Source organism: Somniosus microcephalus, chromosome 17 (genome assembly GCF_052327205.1).
Source record: "Somniosus microcephalus isolate GS21.2 chromosome 17, FLI_Smic_1.0, whole genome shotgun sequence".
Classification (NCBI taxonomy): Eukaryota; Metazoa; Chordata; class Chondrichthyes; order Squaliformes; family Somniosidae; genus Somniosus; species Somniosus microcephalus.
Window position 1 is genome coordinate 5,591,585 of NC_141003.1, and position 17,106 is coordinate 5,608,690.

At 45.1% G+C, this 17,106-nt stretch overlaps 1 protein-coding gene across 2 annotated transcripts in view; it reads right to left on the reverse strand.

Annotated features, from left to right (window-relative positions):
* Positions 1-229: 229 nt before the first annotated feature.
* LOC147105464 (lamina-associated polypeptide 2, isoforms beta/delta/epsilon/gamma-like) overlaps positions 230-17,106 on the reverse strand; it is a 61,838-nt gene continuing 44,961 nt past the window's right edge. For both annotated transcript variants that reach the window (XM_086009837.1, XM_086009835.1), the window contains one exon: positions 230-2,267. In XM_086009837.1, coding sequence (XP_085865963.1) covers positions 1,979-2,267 — 289 coding nt within the window. In that variant the 3' untranslated portion in view covers positions 230-1,978. The remainder of the gene's footprint in view (positions 2,268-17,106) is intronic.

Here is a 17,106-nt window from a genome sequence, read left to right on the forward strand (position 1 = left end):
GCACTCCAGAACCTGAGAGTGTGCAGAGGACGTGAAGTTTAGAAGAGTCTCAAAATAATCCCACCCCGCCTCCTTTGGAAACTTCTCTATTGCAGCGGTTCTCCTGCATCGCCTTCACACCACTAGATATGTGGCTGAATTTTCAGTAGGTCCTCAAACCATTGGACCACTTGTATAATCCATTATTATTTTGAAGTAGAATGTAGTTTAGGAATGAAGACATGAGTACTTGCATTGCTAACCATTTATTCTCCTATATCACAATATAATGCTCATCACTATTTTGTGACAATTGTACGTGTACGAAAACTGGCCAAATTTATTGCAACAAAAAGGTAGGTTCCAATGTAAGAATGTATATCACCGTTAACACATTACAAATAGGTTAAAGTTAAACTATAAAAAGAGACTAACACCGGGTACTGCCAAATAGTTGGTTAAGCCAAAGCACACTGCTCAAAACATGGCGGCACGGTGGCATAGTGGTTAGCACTGTTGCCTCAGCGCCAGAGACCCGGGTTCGAATCCAGCCTCGGGCGACTGTCTGTGTGGAGTTTGCACATTCTCCCCGTGTTTGCGTGGGTTTTCTCCGGGTGCTCCGGTTTCCTCCCACAGTCCAAAGATGTGCGGGTTAGGTTGATTGGCTATGATAAATTGACCCTTAGTGTTAGGGGGATTAAATACGTGGGGTTACAGGGATAGGGTGGGATATGTGTTGGTGTAGGGGTTACGGGGATCGGGTGGGATATGTGTTGGTGTAGGGGTTACGGGGATCGGGTGGGATGTGTGTCGGTGCAGGCTCGATGGGCCGAAATGGCCTCTATCTGCACTGTGGGGTTTCTGTGATTTCTGTGAAAACAGACAGTCGACGGGAATTTCCGCGGGGTTCTCCCGATCTGCCGCCGTAACCTCGGCAGAAACCAGAGTATCCGTATAAACAGGGTTCCGGCGATCAAGCGGGAGAATCCCCAAGGAGTGCATTGGAATGCTGACTGCTGTGGCAGGCGATGCCTTGCTCGTCAATAGTTGGCAGCAAAGAAAAATGCTGTCAGCAAGACGTATACGAGCTCCATAGTCATCACTATTTTAGTCATTTTATTTCAATATGAACATTTAGTATTGCTAATAAATAGATCTTCTAAAAAGACATGGTTCTAGGCAATTAAAATACACCAGCCTACGTTAGGACTGTAAATCCTCCTGTAAATGACTATGATCTAACACTAAACAAGGAAAACATCACAGTAAAGATAGCAATTAACAGTGAAGAGTATTGATGCTACAGGACAGTATAATAGTATGTGCCAAGGCTCATGATGCAATTTGTACTTCTATCCAATTACATTTTTTACTGAAAGATGCAATGTTTTTCAAACAAATCCTGCTGTAGATGTACTTCCTGCTATAAGCAGTAATGCAGAAAACCTTTATTCTATTTTAATCCTCATTTTACCAGACCAACACAATTCAAAGTAACATTATCTGGATCACAGCGTTACTTTTAGAACACTGATCTTGACCCCATGCCTAAAGAATAGTCTAACCATGCCTCAACGGTAGAAAAGATTCAACATTACTACGCACTTCATATACAATCCTTATTGATCACTACACAAACATATCGTAGCATCACACTGTACCTGTGTTACCCTCATTGTGCCAATTGTGGCATGATCCATTTTTAAAAAGGTGAAGAAAGTCTCAATTTAGAAAAATAGTTTACAAAAAAGTTTGAGATTGCAAATTTTAAATGAGTTGATCCTTGTATGGTATGGCACAGAGACCTGATATAGTCCATTCCTAAAGCAGAAGTCAGATGTCCATTTTCCTTTTCTGCCGTATTAAAAAACGGTTCCACATGATCACTTTCCTCCCGCCAACCCCCCACCCCCAGACTCTGTTCCGATGCAAAAACAGAACAGCTTGTTCAGACCTGTACGAGGATGTACCCATGGTTAAGCTTGCTGCACCATCCGGCTCACTGGTGACCGTCAGCTGCCGACTTAGTGGAACCTTCAGGGATCATGGGGAACGGATTCCCTTTGTTTGTTTCCATGGCTTGATAAACCAAGAACAAGAAGAATGCCACGATGAGGAACACCACAATCTGCATCCAGATGGGCACAGAGCGCCGGCTTTTACTCTTCTCTGGTTTGATCTGCGTCACTGGCTGGAATTTGGGAAAAGGCCTCCTTGGAAGGGCATCCTTGAACGTGAACTCAATCGGTCTCCCAGCAGCCCCTCTGATTGGTCTACGGCAAGTGGCACTATGAAGAGTCAGGTAGAATGGAGTGAATAAAGCAACATTAGGATATTTTAAACTAACAACAGATAGAATCATAGAAAGTTACAGCACTGAAGGAGGCCATTTCGGCCCATCGTGTCCGCGCCATCCAACAAAGAGCTATCCAGCCTAATCCCACTTCCCAGCTCTTGGTCCGTAGCCCTGAAGGTTACAGCATCCCAAGTACTTTTTAAATGTGGTTAGGGTTCCTGCCTCTACCACCCTTTCAGGCAGTGAGTTCCAGACCCCCACAATCCTCTGGGTGAAGAAATTTCCCCTCAAATCCCCTCTAAACCTTCCACCAATTACTTTAAATCTGTGCCCCCTGGTTTTTGACCCCTTTGCTAGGGAAATATGTCCTTTCTATCGACTTTATCTCGGCCCCTCAATTTCATACACCTCAAGGTCTCCCCTCAGCCTCCTCTGTTCAAGGAAAACAGACCCAGCCTATCCAGTCTTTCCTCATAGCTAAGATTCTCTACTCCTGGCAACATCCTTGTAAATCTCCTCTGTACCCTGTCTAGTGCAATCACATCTTTCCTGTAATGTGGTGACCAGAACTGCACGCAGTACTCTAGCTGAGGCCTAACTAGTGTTTTATACAGTTGAAGCATAACCCCCCTGCTCTTGTATTCTATGCCACGGCTAATAAAGGCAAGCATTCCGTATGCCTTCTTAACCACCTTATCTACCTGGCCTGCTAGCTTCAGGGATCTGTGGATATGCACTCCAAGGTCCCTTTGTTCCTCTACACGACTCAGTGTCCTACCATTTAATGTGTATTCCCTTTCCTTGTTAGCCCTCCCCAAATGCATTACCTCACACTTCTCCAGATTGAATTCCATTTGCCACTGTTCTGCCCACCTGACCAATTTATTGATAGCTTCCTGCAGTCTACAGCTTCCTTCTTCAGTATCAACCACACAGCCGATTTTAGTATCATCTGCAAACTTCTTAATCATGCCCCCTATATTCAAGTCTAGATCATTGATATATATATAGTCTCCACTTGAAGAGGCAGGGATTAATCAGGGATAGTCAGCATGGCTTTGTCAGGGGAGATCATGTCTGACCAATTTGATTGAATTTTGAGAGGGGGTGACTAGGTGTGTGGATGAGGGTAGTGCAGTTGATGTAGTCTACATGGACTTCAGTAAGGCTTTTGACAAAGTCCCACATGGGAGACTGGTCAAGAACCCATGGGATCCAGGGCAATTTGACACATTGGATCCAAAATTGGCTTAGTGGTAGGAGGCAGAGGGTGATGGTCGAAGGTTGCTTTTGTGACTGGAAGCCTGTGTCCAGTGGTGTACCGCAGGGATCGGTGCTGGGTCCTTTGCTGTTTGTAGTGTACATTAATGATTTAGATATGAATGTAGGAGGTATGATCAGTAAGTTCGCAGATGACACAAAAATTGGTGGAGTGGTAAATAGCGAGGAGGGAAGCCTCAGGCTACAGGATATAGACAGGATGGTTAGATGGACAGAACAGTGTCAAATGGAATTTAACCCCGAAAAGTGTGAGGTGATGCATTTTGGGAAGACTAACAAGGCAAGGGAATACACAATGAATGGCAGGATCCTAGGAAGGACAGAGGATCAGAGGGACCTTGGTGCATATGTACATAGATCCCTGAAGGCAGCAGGACAGGTAGATAAGGTGGTTAAAAAGGCATATGGGATAGTTATATTCTATGCCTCGGCTAATGAAGGCAAGAGCAGGGAGGTTATGATGGAGCTGTACAAAACGCTAGTTAGGCCACAGCTGGAATACTGTGTGCAGTTCTGGTCACCACACTATAGGAGGGATGTGATTGCATTGGAGAGGGTGCAGAGGAGATTCACCAGGATGTTACCTGGGCTGGAGCGTTTCAGCTATGAAGAGAGACTGGACAGGCTGGGGTTGTTATCCTTAGAGCAGAGAAGGCTGAGGGGGGACCTGATTGAGGTGTACAAAATTATGAGGGGCATAGATAGGGTAGATAGAAAGGAACTTTTCCCCTTAGTAGAGGGGTCAATAACCAGGGGGCCTAGTTTCAAGTTAAGGGGCAGGAGGTTTAGAGGGGATTTGAGGAAAAACTTTTTCACCCAGAGGGTGGTTGAAATCTGGAACTCACTGCCTGAAAGGGTGGTAGAGGCAGGAACCCTCACAACATTCAAGCAGCATTTAGATGAGCACTTGAAACGCCATAGCATACAAGGCATAAAATAAATTGACCCTCAGTGTTAGGGGATTAAATACGTGGGGTTACAGGGATAGGGTGGGATATGTGTCGGTGCAGGCTCGATGGGCCGAAATGGCCTCTATCTGCACTGTAGATTCTGTGATTCTGTGAAGGCTACGGACCAAATGCTGGAAAATGGGATTAGAATAGACAGGGCTTGATGGCCGGCGCGGACACGATGGGCCTCTTTCTGTGCTGTATAACTCTATACCACAAAAAGCAAGGGACCTAGTACTGAGCCCTGCAGAACCCCACTGGAAACAGCCTTCCAGTCACAAACACACCCATCAACCATTACCTTCTGCTTCCTGTCTCCGAGCCAATTTTGAATCCAACTTGACACTTTGCCTTGGATCCCATGGGCTTTTAACTTAGTGACCAATCTGCCATGTGGAACTTTATCAAAAGCCTTGCTAAAGTCCATATACAGGAAACTTTGATATCCGGCACTGACGGGACCGAGCTGGTGCCGTACCATCAAAAGTGCCGGACATACCAGCGTTAATGTTGAAATATACGGAACTGAAAAGCTCCGTGTGAATCAACAAACCCTGTTGCTTAGCAACAGCTTCAAAACAGTCGGCTGCAGCTGCAAGCGTCTCTAGCTGAAGCTGTTGCTATAGCTACAGACCTTGCAGTGCCTGACTGGGGAAAAAAAAGCAACGAGAACTAAAAAAACTTATAGAAAACGGCTCCTGATTTTTGCCGTTAGATCGAGTATTCCGGACATATAACCTCCGGATAAACCAGTTTCCTGTAAACTACATCAAATGCACTACCCTCATCTACCCTCTTTGTAACCTCCTCAAAGAATTCAATCAAGTTTGTCAGACATGACCTTCCCTTAACAAATCTGTGCTGACTATCCTTAATTAATCCGTGTCTTTCTAAATGAAGATTTATCCTGTCCTTCAGAATTCTTTCCAATAATTTCCCACCTGACTGGCCTGTAATTACTCAGTCTATCCTTGTCTCCCTTTTTAAACAAGGGTACCACATTAGCAGTCCTCTGGCACCACACCTGAAGCCAGAGGATTGGAAAATGATGGTCAGAGCCTCTGTTATTTCCTCTTTTGCTTCGCTTAACAGCCTGGGATACATTTCGTCCAGGCCTGGGGATTTATCCACTTTTAAAGTGGCTAACCCCCTCAATACTTCCCCTCTCACTATGTTTATTTCATCTACTATTTCACACTCCTGCTCCCTGATAGCAATGTCTGCTTCGCCCCTCTCCTTTGTGAAAACAGACGCAAAGTATTCATTAATAGCTTTCGGTTATCCTTGATTTTACTTGCCAAGAATTTTTCATCCTCTCTCTTTGCTTTCCTAATATCCTTTTTAATTGCACCCCTGCACTTTCTGTACTCCTCTAAAGATTCTGCAGTATTTAGCCCTCGGTATCTGTCATACGCCTCCCTTTTTTTTCTTTATCCTACCCTGTATGTCTCTAGACATCCAGGGGCTCTAGATTTGTTAGTCCCACCTTTTTTCTTTAAGGACACGTTTGGTCTGAACCCTCCAGATCTCCTCCTTGAATGCCTCCCACTGCTCTGACACCAATTTACCTTCAGGTAGCTGTTTCCAGTCCACTATGGCTAAATCCCCTCTGAGCTTAGCAAAATTTGCTTTTCCCCAATTTAGAATTTTTATTCCTGGTCTATCCTTTTCCATAACTACCTTAAATATAACTGAATTATGGTCACTAGCACCAAAATGCTCCCTCACTGATACACCTTCTACCTGCCCAGCTTCATTGCCTGAAACTAAGTCCAGAACCGCCCCCTCCCTTGTTGGGCTTGCTACATACTGTACTGGCTAAAAAAGTTCTCCTGGATGCATTTTAGAAATTCCGCACCTTAACACTTTCAGCTGCACTTTGGGTAGAAGGTTTTTAAGAAGAGCACCGTCCCTCTTTTCTGTGAAAACAGACGCAAAGTATTCATTAAGAACCATACCCATGTCTTCCACTTCCTTAAAGGTAACCTGTGTGTGGACGTGGAAGACATGGGTATGGTTCTTAATGAATACTTTTTGTCTGTTTTCACAAAAGAGAGGGACGATGCAGACATTGCAATCAGGGAGGAAGAGTGTGAAATATTAGATGAAATAAACATAGTGAGAGAGGAAGTATTAAGGGGTTTAGCATCTTTGAAAGTGGATAAATCCCCGCCCAGATGAAATGTATCCCAGACTGTTGAGAAGTAAGAGAGGAAATAGCAGAGGCTCTGACCATCATTTTCCAATCCTCTCTGGCTTCAGGTGTGGTGCCAGAGGACTGGAGGACTGCTAACATGGTACCGTTGTTTAAAAAGGGAGAAAGGGATAGCCCGAGTAATTACTGGCCAGTCAGCCTAACCTCGGTGGTGGGAAAATTATTGGAAAAAATTCTGTGGGACAGGATAAATCTTCATTTAGAAAGACATGGATTAATCAGTGACAGTCAGCATGGATTTGTTAAGGGAATGTCGTCTGACTAACTTGACTAAATTTTTTTGGCGGTAACAAGGAGGGTCGATGAGGGTAGTGCGTTTGATGTAGTCTATATGGATTGTAGCAAGGCTTTTGACAAGGTCCCGCAAGGCAGACTGGTCACGAAAGTAAAAGCCCATGGGATCCAAGGCAGTGTCATGTTGGATCCAAAATTGGCTCCGAGGCAGGAAACAAAGGGTAATGGTCGACGGGTGTTTTTGTGACTGAAGGCTGTTTCCATGTGGGGTTCCGCAGGGCTCAGTACTGGGTCCTTTGCTTTTTATCAATGATTTGGACTTGAATGTAGGAAGTATGATTAAGAAGTTAGCAGATGATACAAAAATTGGCCGTGTGGTTGATAATGAAGAAGAAACCTGCAGACTGTAGGAAGATATCAATGGACTGGTCAGGTGGACAGAACAGTGGCAAATGGAATTCAATCCGGAGCATATGCATTACCTGTGAGGTAATGCATTTGGGGAGGGCTAACAAGGCAAGGGAATACACTATAAATGGTAGGACACCGAGAAGTGCAGAAGATCAGAGGGACCTTGGAGTACATGTCCACAGATCCCTAAAGGTAGCAGGACAGGTAGATAAGGTGGTTAAGGCATACGGGATACTTGCCTTTATTAGCCGAGGTATAGAATACATGAGCAGGGAGATTATGTTTGAACTGTATAAAACACTATTTAGGCCGCAGCTATAATACTGCGTGCAGTTCTGGTCACCACATTACAGGAAGGATGTGATTGCACTAGAGAGGGTGCAGAGGAGATTTACGAGGATGTTGCCTGGGCTGGGGAATTTTAGCTATGAGGGAAGATTGGATCGGCTGGGGTTGTTTTCTTTGGAACAGAGGAGGCTGAGGGGGGCCCTAATTGAGGTGTAAAAAATTATGAGGGGCCCTAGATAGAGTGGATAGGAAGGACCTATTTCCCTTAGCAGAGAGGTCAATAACCAGGGGACATAGATTGAAAGTAATTGGTAGAAGGTTTAGAGGGGATTTGAGGAGAAATTTTTTCACCCAGAGGGTGGTGGGGGTCTGGAACTCACTGCCTGAAAGGGTGGTAGAGGCAGAAACCCTCATCACATTTAAAAAGTACTTGGATATGTACTTGAAGTGCCGTAATCTACAGGGCTACAGACCAAGAGCTGGAGAAAGTAGGATTAAGGTGGAGAGCTCTTTGTCAGCCGGCACGGTCACGATGGGCCGAATGGCCTCCTCCTGTGCTGTAAATTTCTATGATTCTAAAAGGCACATGAACAGAAACCCCTCTATATATTTGCTTGATCCCCGATGGGTCAGTGTTCCCAGTGAGTAGCTGTCTAGCCCAGGATGGCCCCAGGTTCAAGCCCTAGCCTGGGCAAGGGAATCAGTACCAACATTGGCTAGCACACCCCCAGTGCAGCATCGGCAGCGGGTGGAGGCGGAGCAGCGCGATTACAAGAGGCCCCAGGGGCTCAGGTAGGCCTCAGTGCGGCATCGGGTGGAGGCGGAGCAGCGTGACAAGAGGCCCCAGAGGCTCAGGTAGGCCTCAGTGCGGCATCGGCAGCGGGTGGAGGCAGAGCAGCGCGACTACAAGAGGCCCCAGAGGCTCAGGTAGGCCTCAGTGCGGCATCAGCAGCGGGTGGAGGCGGAGCAGCGCGGCAGAGCGACTACAAGAGGCCCCAGAGGCTCAGGTAGGCCTCACCAATCTCCAATCTCAGGCAAGGAGAGGAGGTAAAAAGTATTCAAGGTGTGACGTCACCACAAAACAGGTAGGTGATTGGTTGGAGTATTTCTCTCGTTTTAAAACTTTAAGTCTGTGGTTTATAGTTTTTAAGGTTGCTGTGGTGTACCAAGGCCTTTCTGGTGCAGAGTGACTGTTGGTAAACCATTTAACTGGTGTAACTAGAGGGATTGATTTAATTTAAATCCAATCAATTAAAGGGGGATACTAGCATCTAAAATCGGGCAGAGGGTGTCCATAACTAACAATAAAAATTTTAATTAATTACATAGAATGGAGCAGGTGATGTGTTACTGTTGCGAGATGTGGGAGCCGGTGAACCCCATTGAGGCTCACAGTGATTACGTCTGTGACAAGTGTCTGCTGCTACAGGAACTCCAGCTCCGTGTTGATGAGCTGGAGTCTGAGCTTCAGACACTGCGACACATCAGGGAGGGGGAGAAGTACCTGGACTCTGTATCAGGAGGTGGTCACACCTATGAAGTTAATTAATTCAGATGTAGCCCATGGTCAGGGACAGGACGGTGTGACTACGAGCGAGGCAGGTACGGGGATCCAGGAGGTAGAGCTGGAGGAGCCGCAGCCCTTGCTCTTGACCAACAGGTTCGAGGTTCTTACTCCCTGCGGGGACGGGAGCAGGGAGGATGAGCAACCTGGCCACAGCACCGTGGAACGGGGGGCCATTCAAGAGGGGGGAGTAAATAGAAATGTTGTAGTGGTAGGGGATAGTATTATTAGGGGGATAGATAGAGTTCTCTGCAGCCGAGAGCGAGAGTCCCGAAGGCTGTGTTGCCTACCCGGTGCCAGGGTTAAGGACATCTCCTCTGGGCTGGAAAGAAACTTGCAGTGGGAGGGGGTGGATCCAGTTGTCATGGTCCATGTTGGTACAAACGACGTAGATAGGACTAGGAAGCCAGTTCTGTTAAAGGAGTATGAGCAGCTAGGGGTCAAATTAAAAAACAGAACCTCAAGGGTAATAATCTCTGGATTATTACCTGAGCCACGAGCGAATTTGGCTAGGACAAATAAAATTAGAGTTAAATGCGTGGCTCAAAGACTGGTGTGGGAGAAATGGGTTTTGCTTCCTGGGACACTGGCACCAGTACTGGGGCAGGAGGGAGCTGTTCCATTGGGACAGGCTTCACTTGGCCAGTGCTGGGACTAGAGTCCTGGCGGATCATATAACTAGGGCTGTAGAGAGGGCTTTAAACTAACTAGTGGGGGGGGGGGGGGAGGTTCCTAGAGAGCAAATAATAAGTGACAACAGAGAAGGTCATAGACTTAGGTAGCAGTGGGGAAATTAAAATCCAGAGCGTGTCAGGAAGGGGCAGAAGGTATGGAGTAAAAGGTAAAGTAATAAAAAGGGCAAAAGGAGGAACTAAGTGTCACAAAACATATTTGAAAGTTCTCTATCTGAATGCACGTAGCATTCGTAACAAAATAGACGAGTTAATGGCACAAATAACTACATATGGGTATGATCTTGTGGCCATTACAGAAACATGGCTGCAGGGTGACAATGCCTGGGAATTAAACATACCAGGTTATTTAACGATCAGGAAGGGAGGTGGGGTGGCTATGTTAATAAAGGAAGGAATCACTGATACAGAGAAATGATATTGGGTCAAAAGATCAGGATAATGAAACAGTTTGGGTGGAGGTAAGGAATAATAAGGGGGAAAAAACACTAGTGGGCGTAGTCTATAGGCCTCCGAACAGTTGCAACTCTGTTGGACAGAGTATCAATCAGGAAATAGTTGAGGCTTGTAATAAGGGAACATCTATAATTATGGGGGATTTTAACTATCATATTAATTGGACAAATCAAATTGGGCAGGGCTGCCTTGAGGATGAGTTCATTGAGTGTATTAGGGATGGGTTTCTTGAGCAGTATGTAACTGAACCGACCAGGGGGCAAGCAACCTTAGATCTGGTCCTGTGTAACGAGACAGGATTAATTAAAAATGTACTAGTAAAGGATCCCCTTGGAATGAGTGACCATAACATGGTTGAATTCCATATTCAATTAGAGGGTGAGAAGGTTGGATCTCAAACAAGCATGCTAAGCTTGAATAAAGGAGACTATGAAGGTATGAGAGCAGGATTGAGTAGAGTGGATTGGGGAAATAGATTAAAGGGTAAGACGATACATGATCAGTGGTGTACATTTAAAGGAGTTATTTTACAACTTCCAAAAAATATATATTCCACTGAGAAGGGTGTAAAAGAAAAGACAGCCATCCGTGGCTAAGTAAAGACATTAAGGATAGTATTGGACTAAAAACAAGGGCATATAAGGTAGCCAAATCTAGTGGGAGGATAGAGGATTGGGAAAACTTTAAAAGACAGCAAAAAATAACAAAAAGATTGATTAAGAAAGGGAAGATAGATTATGAAAGTAAATTAGCAAAAAATATAAAAACAGATAGTAAGAGTTTTTATAGTTATACAAAAAGAAAAAGGGTAGCTAAAGTAAATGTTGGTCCCTTAGAGGATGAGACCGGGAAATTAATGGTGGGAAATATGGAGATGGCAAAAACACTGAATGAATATTTTGTATCAGTCTTTACAGTAGAGGACACTAAGAATATCCCAACACTGGACAAGCAGGGGGATATGGGGGGGGGGGGGGAAGGAGATAAACACGATCAAAATCACTAAGGAAGTGGTGTGGTGTATGTGCCTTTAAGAGCCCCAGGTGTGCGTAATGCCGGTAATTGCCATTTGGGCTATATAAGCCTGTGTATTGTGTATATCCTTTAGAACCCCCCCCAGACTTTGCTTAGTAAATACCTATGAACCAACTCCTGTCTTCAGTGTCTTTATCTACACACGGACACTACAGTGGCGACGAAGTGGAAACGGACTTACCTGCAATTCGGCAGCACCTCGATTCCTCGGGCGTCCAGAAGACTCAAGGAAGTGAGAGAAACTGTGGTTTCACCAGCTGGCCAAGCTGGTGGCAGGTACTGCGCTAATCCTTCCTGGGCGTCAGGCTGGGGCTCCAGCGGCTGGCTCTACAGCTGAGACAGGCAGAAATCGGAGGCAAGCAATAACGATGGGCCGAAATGGCCTCTATCTGCACTGTGGGGTTTCTGTGAATAACGGACTGGGAGGGAGCACTCGGGAGACGGCCGGCACAGCAAGCAGGTCAGCGTTCAGACCTCCGGCGGGAACGAGTCTCCAACAGTGAATAAACGGAAACCGCAGTAAAACAGCGTCGTTATCGGCAGCAGCGGCGAGAAAGCGCAGGAAGCGCCATATCTTTGCTACAGAAGGGAAAAAAAAAAGCGCGGGAAGCACCATATCTTTTCTGAAATGCCTAAATCTGGTAATATTGATGCTTTTGATAGCGAAATAGAGGATTGGACCACATACGTGGAAAGAGTAGAGGTATATTGCACTGCAAATGGAATAGAAGATGCAAAAAAAGCTTCAGTACTTCTGAACTTAATGGGCGCAAAGACATGCGGGCTGTTACGAAACTTAATCACTCCAGCCAAACCAAAGGACAAGAATTTTAAAGAAATTGTTGATACCCTGCAGGAGCACTTAAACCCAACACCGCTGCTGATAGCGGAACGATTCAAGTTCTTCAAGAGAAATCAACACAAGAATGAAAGTAACGCTGATTACCTAACCGAATTAAGAAAGCTATCAAAGTACTGCCAATTCGGGGCAGGACTATCAGATTATCTTCGAGACAAATTCATTTGCGGTCTCTTAAGTGAAGGAACACAAAAAAGACTGCTTTCTGAAAAAGATTTAACATTGGACAAAGCTTTCAGTATGGCTGTATCATACGAAGCAGCAGCAAAAGGAGCTGCAGAGATACAACAAAAGACACAGGAATTCAGCACCCATGAAATGACACAGGGGTTCGGAAGATGTTATCGCTGCGGCAGATCCACCCATAACCAGAGGGACTGCTGGTTCAAGGACAAAGCATGCAGGCAATGCGGGAAGATTGGACACATTGCACGGGTATGCCAATCTGGACAAAATAAATCCACTGACAGAAAACAAAAAATCAATAAAGAAAAGTACAGGAAGGTACAAATGATGACGGACAGTAGCTCCGAAGACCAGAAGAGCGATAGCGACTTCAAAAACAAGAGACTAAGCTGTCTCAAATTACATAATGTACTTGCCAAAGAGGATTACCAAACCATTTGGGTTACCCTCACAATAGCAGGGTCCCCAGTTAAAATGGAGCTAGATACAGGATCAGCTCTAACCGTAATAAATCGACGAGATTACGAGAGGCTATTTTCGCATATACCTCTAAAAGACACATCCATTATCTTAAAAACATATATGGGCAGAAAGTATACCCCAAAGGAAAAATAAGGGTGCCTGTTGTATACAACGGCAAAGAAATACAAAAGTTGTATTTATACATTCTACAAGATGGTGGTCCACCATTGTTGGGACATGAATGGATCAGGAAGATATGTTTAGACTGGCACTCCATTCAGGCACTGACGGTGACCAGTAAGGAAAAAAACAATGATGACATCATACCTGAACGATTAAAAGACATCTTGGCCAACGCCAAAGAAGTGTTTCAAGAGAAACTAGGAACCTTGAAAGGCATCACCGCCTCAATAAAAGTGGAAGATGCAGCAATTCCCAAATTTTTTAAGGCAAGACCGGTGCCATACGCAATACATCCAGCAGTCGAGGCAGAGCTGGAGAATTTGGAAAAAGCAGGCGTATTATCCAAAATAGATTGGAGCGAATGGGCAACACCCATCGTTCCAGTCATGAAAAAAGCATTGAAAAATAACTCTGAAGAACAGAGAAAAAGTCGCATCTGTGGTGACTTCAAGGTGACTGTAAACCCGGTCCTTCACACAGTACAGTATCCTCTTCCGAGGATTGAAGATATTTTCGCCTCACTATCCGGGGGGAAACGTTTCACCAAAATTGATTTGGCACAGGCATATCTACAGATGGAGGTTGAGGACGCCTCTAAAAAGTATCTCACAATAAACACACACAAAGGCCTGTACCAGTACAATCGACTGGTTTTTGGAGTAGCATCAGCTTCAGCTATCTGGCAAAGAGCTATGGAGCAAGTCCTGCAAGGGATTCCGGGGACTCAATGCTACCTAGACGACATCCTTATAACAGGAGAAAACGACAACGAGCACCTTGCCAATTTGGAGCAGGTGCTCACTAGGCTGAAAGAACGGGGCCTACGAGCAAATCGCCCCAAGTGTGAATTTTTCAAAAATCATATCATATTGTGGCCACATAATTAATAATGAAGGGTTGCATAAGTCACCTGAAAAAATTGAAGCAGTTATAAAAGCCCCAGCACCTGAAAATGTTTCACAATTAAGGTCATTCCTGGGATTAATAAATTACTATCATAAATTTTTACCGAACTTATCAACTCTTCTACACCCTCTTAATGAACTTCGACAGACAGGAGTGATTTGGAAATGGAACGAAGACTGTAAACGTGCCTTCCATAAATGCAAAGACTTAATCACATCCGAAGAAGTTTTGGCTCATTACAACCCATCACTACCAATCAGACTGGCGTGCGATGCATCCCCTTACGGCATAGGAGCAGTATTATCCCATAAATTCCCTGATGGCTCAGAACGGCCGATAGCTTTTGTGTCACGCTCATTAAACTCAGCTGAGCGTAACTATGCCCAAATAGACAGGGAAGAACTCAGCCTGGTATGGGGAGTGAAGAAATTCAACGATTACCTACACAGACAAAAATTTACCTTGTTGACTGACCATCAACCCCTCATCTCCATATTCAACCCTAAAAAAGGTGTTCCCATTATGACAGCACAAAGGCTACAGAGGTGGTCCCTTTTTCTAGGGGCACACCAATACAACATAGAATACAAAGGGTCAAAACAGCATGGGAATGCTGACGGTTCATCGCGCCTACCGTTGCCAACGATGGAAGAGGCACCTACAGCAGACCCAGTAGAGATATTCCACTCTACCATAGTGGAATGTCTACCAGTGACAAATTCTGCCATTGAAAGGGAGACAAGAAATGACCCGACTCTCTCACGGGTGTACGATTTAACAGTGAAGGGATGGCCAGCACATGGTGAACCACTGTTGCCAACATTCTCGCAAAGAGGAGAACAGCTGTCAGTGTGCCGAGGAACCTTGATGTGTGGATCCAGAGTGGTGATTCCACCCAAACTCCAGGATAAAGTGCTAAAGGAGCTTCACGAGGGGCATCTGGGTGGAGTGAAAATGAAGAACCTAGCTAGGGCGTTTGTATGGTGGCCAGGTATCGATGGAGACATCGAAGACATGACCAAGAGCTGCCTAGGATGCCAGAAGGTCCAAAACGCTCCACCACAGGCCCCTTTACATCCATGGGAGTGGCCCTCATCTCCCTGGCAAAGGGTGCACATCGACTTTGCTGGTCCATTTATGGACTCAATGTTCTTAATCGCGGTTGATGCACACTCCAAGTGGCCGGAGGTAATAAAGATGTCCTCCACCACCACGGAAAAAACCATCACAGTATTAAGGACCATATTTGCCAGGAATGGGCTGCCGGAACAGATATGTTCTGATAATGGACCGCAATTTGTGTCCGAAGAATTCAGAAAGTTCTTAAAAAAACAATGGGGTAAAGCACTACACGTACGCCCCATACCATCCCGCCACCAATGGATTGGCTGAAAGGTTTGTCCAGACCTTCAAGAAGGCCATAAAGGCCATGGGTAATGAAGACATAAAACTTCAGCACAAGGTGGATAACTTCTTAGTCGCATACAGGAATGCAACACATATGGTTACCAACCGAACTCCCGCCATGATGTTCTTCAATAGAAACCTAAGATGCCGGCTGGATTTGGTCAAGCCCAACATCAGAAGGGACGTGGAGAACCGGCAGTTTCAAGGCATGAATGAAAGGCCAACTAGGGCCTTCCAGATAGGCCAACAGGTTTTGGCCCGGAACTACCGTACCGAGAAATGGCAGCCTGGAACCATCTGCACACGACTAGGACCACTGATGTATACCGTGGACATCGGAGAAAGCATAATAAGGCGCCATGCTGACCAAATCATAAAGTCATCCGAAAAGGGACAACCTACACCACCACTCTATACATCTAACGATGAAGTACAGATACCCATATCTACCTCCGATCCAGTGATACTGGAACCCGATGAACCCGACACTGGCATTCAAGCCGAATCAGCCTTGCCAGAAGAACCTACTACACCACCAGAAACTACTACACCCCCGAGGCGTTATCCGGACCAAGTCAGGAAGCCTCCTGAGAGACTAACTTATAATTAATTAATTACAGCAATGTATATTATTTTGCATATAACATGTAATTAATAATTACTTAAAATATGATGTACTGGTTAGCTAAAAGGGGAGGAATTGTGGTGTATGTGCCTTTAAGAGCCCCAGGTGTGCATAATGCCGGTAATTGCCACTTGGGCTATATAAGCCTGTGTATTGTGTATATCCTTCAGAACCCCCCCCCAGACTTTGCTTAGTAAATACCTATGAACCAACTCCTGTCTTCAGTGTCTTTATCTACACACGGACACTACAAGTGGTACTCGGTAAAATAATGGGACTCAAGGCGGATAAATCACCTGGACCTGATGGCTTACATCCTAGGGTCTTGAGGGAAGTGGCAGTAGGGATTGTGGATGCATTGGTAATAATTTTCCAAAACTCCCTGGACTCAGCAAAGGTCCCGGCAGACTGGAAAACTGCTAATGCAACGCCCTTATTTAAAAAGGGCAGTAGACAGAAGGCTGGAAACTATAAACCGGTTAGCCTAACATCTGTGGTAGGTAAAATATTGGAGTCCATTATTAAGGAGACAGTAACAGGACATTTGGATAATCATAATTTAATAGGACAAAGTCAGCATGGTTTTATGAAGGGGAAGTCATGTTTGACAAATTTGCTGGAGTTCTTTGAGGAAGTAACATATAGGGTGGATAAAGGGGAACCAGTGGACGTAGTGTATTTAGACTTCCAAAAGGCATTTGACAAGGTGCCACACAAAAGATTATTGCTTAAGATAAAAAATCACGGGATTGGGGGTAATATTCTGGCATGGATAGAGGATTGGCTATCTAACAGAAGGCAGAGAGTTGGGATAAATGGTTCATTCTCGGACTGGCAATCAGTAACTAGTGGTGTTCCACAGGGGTCAGTGCTGGGTCCCCAACTCTTTACAATCTATATTAACGATTTGGAGGAGGGGACCGAGTGTAACATATCAAAGTTTGCAGATGATACTAAGATGGGAGGGACATAAAAATCCTGCAAGGGGACATAGACAGGCTAAGTAAGTGGGCAGAGATTTGGCAGATGGAATACAATACTGGAAAGTGTGAGGTTATGCACTTTGGCAGGAAAAAT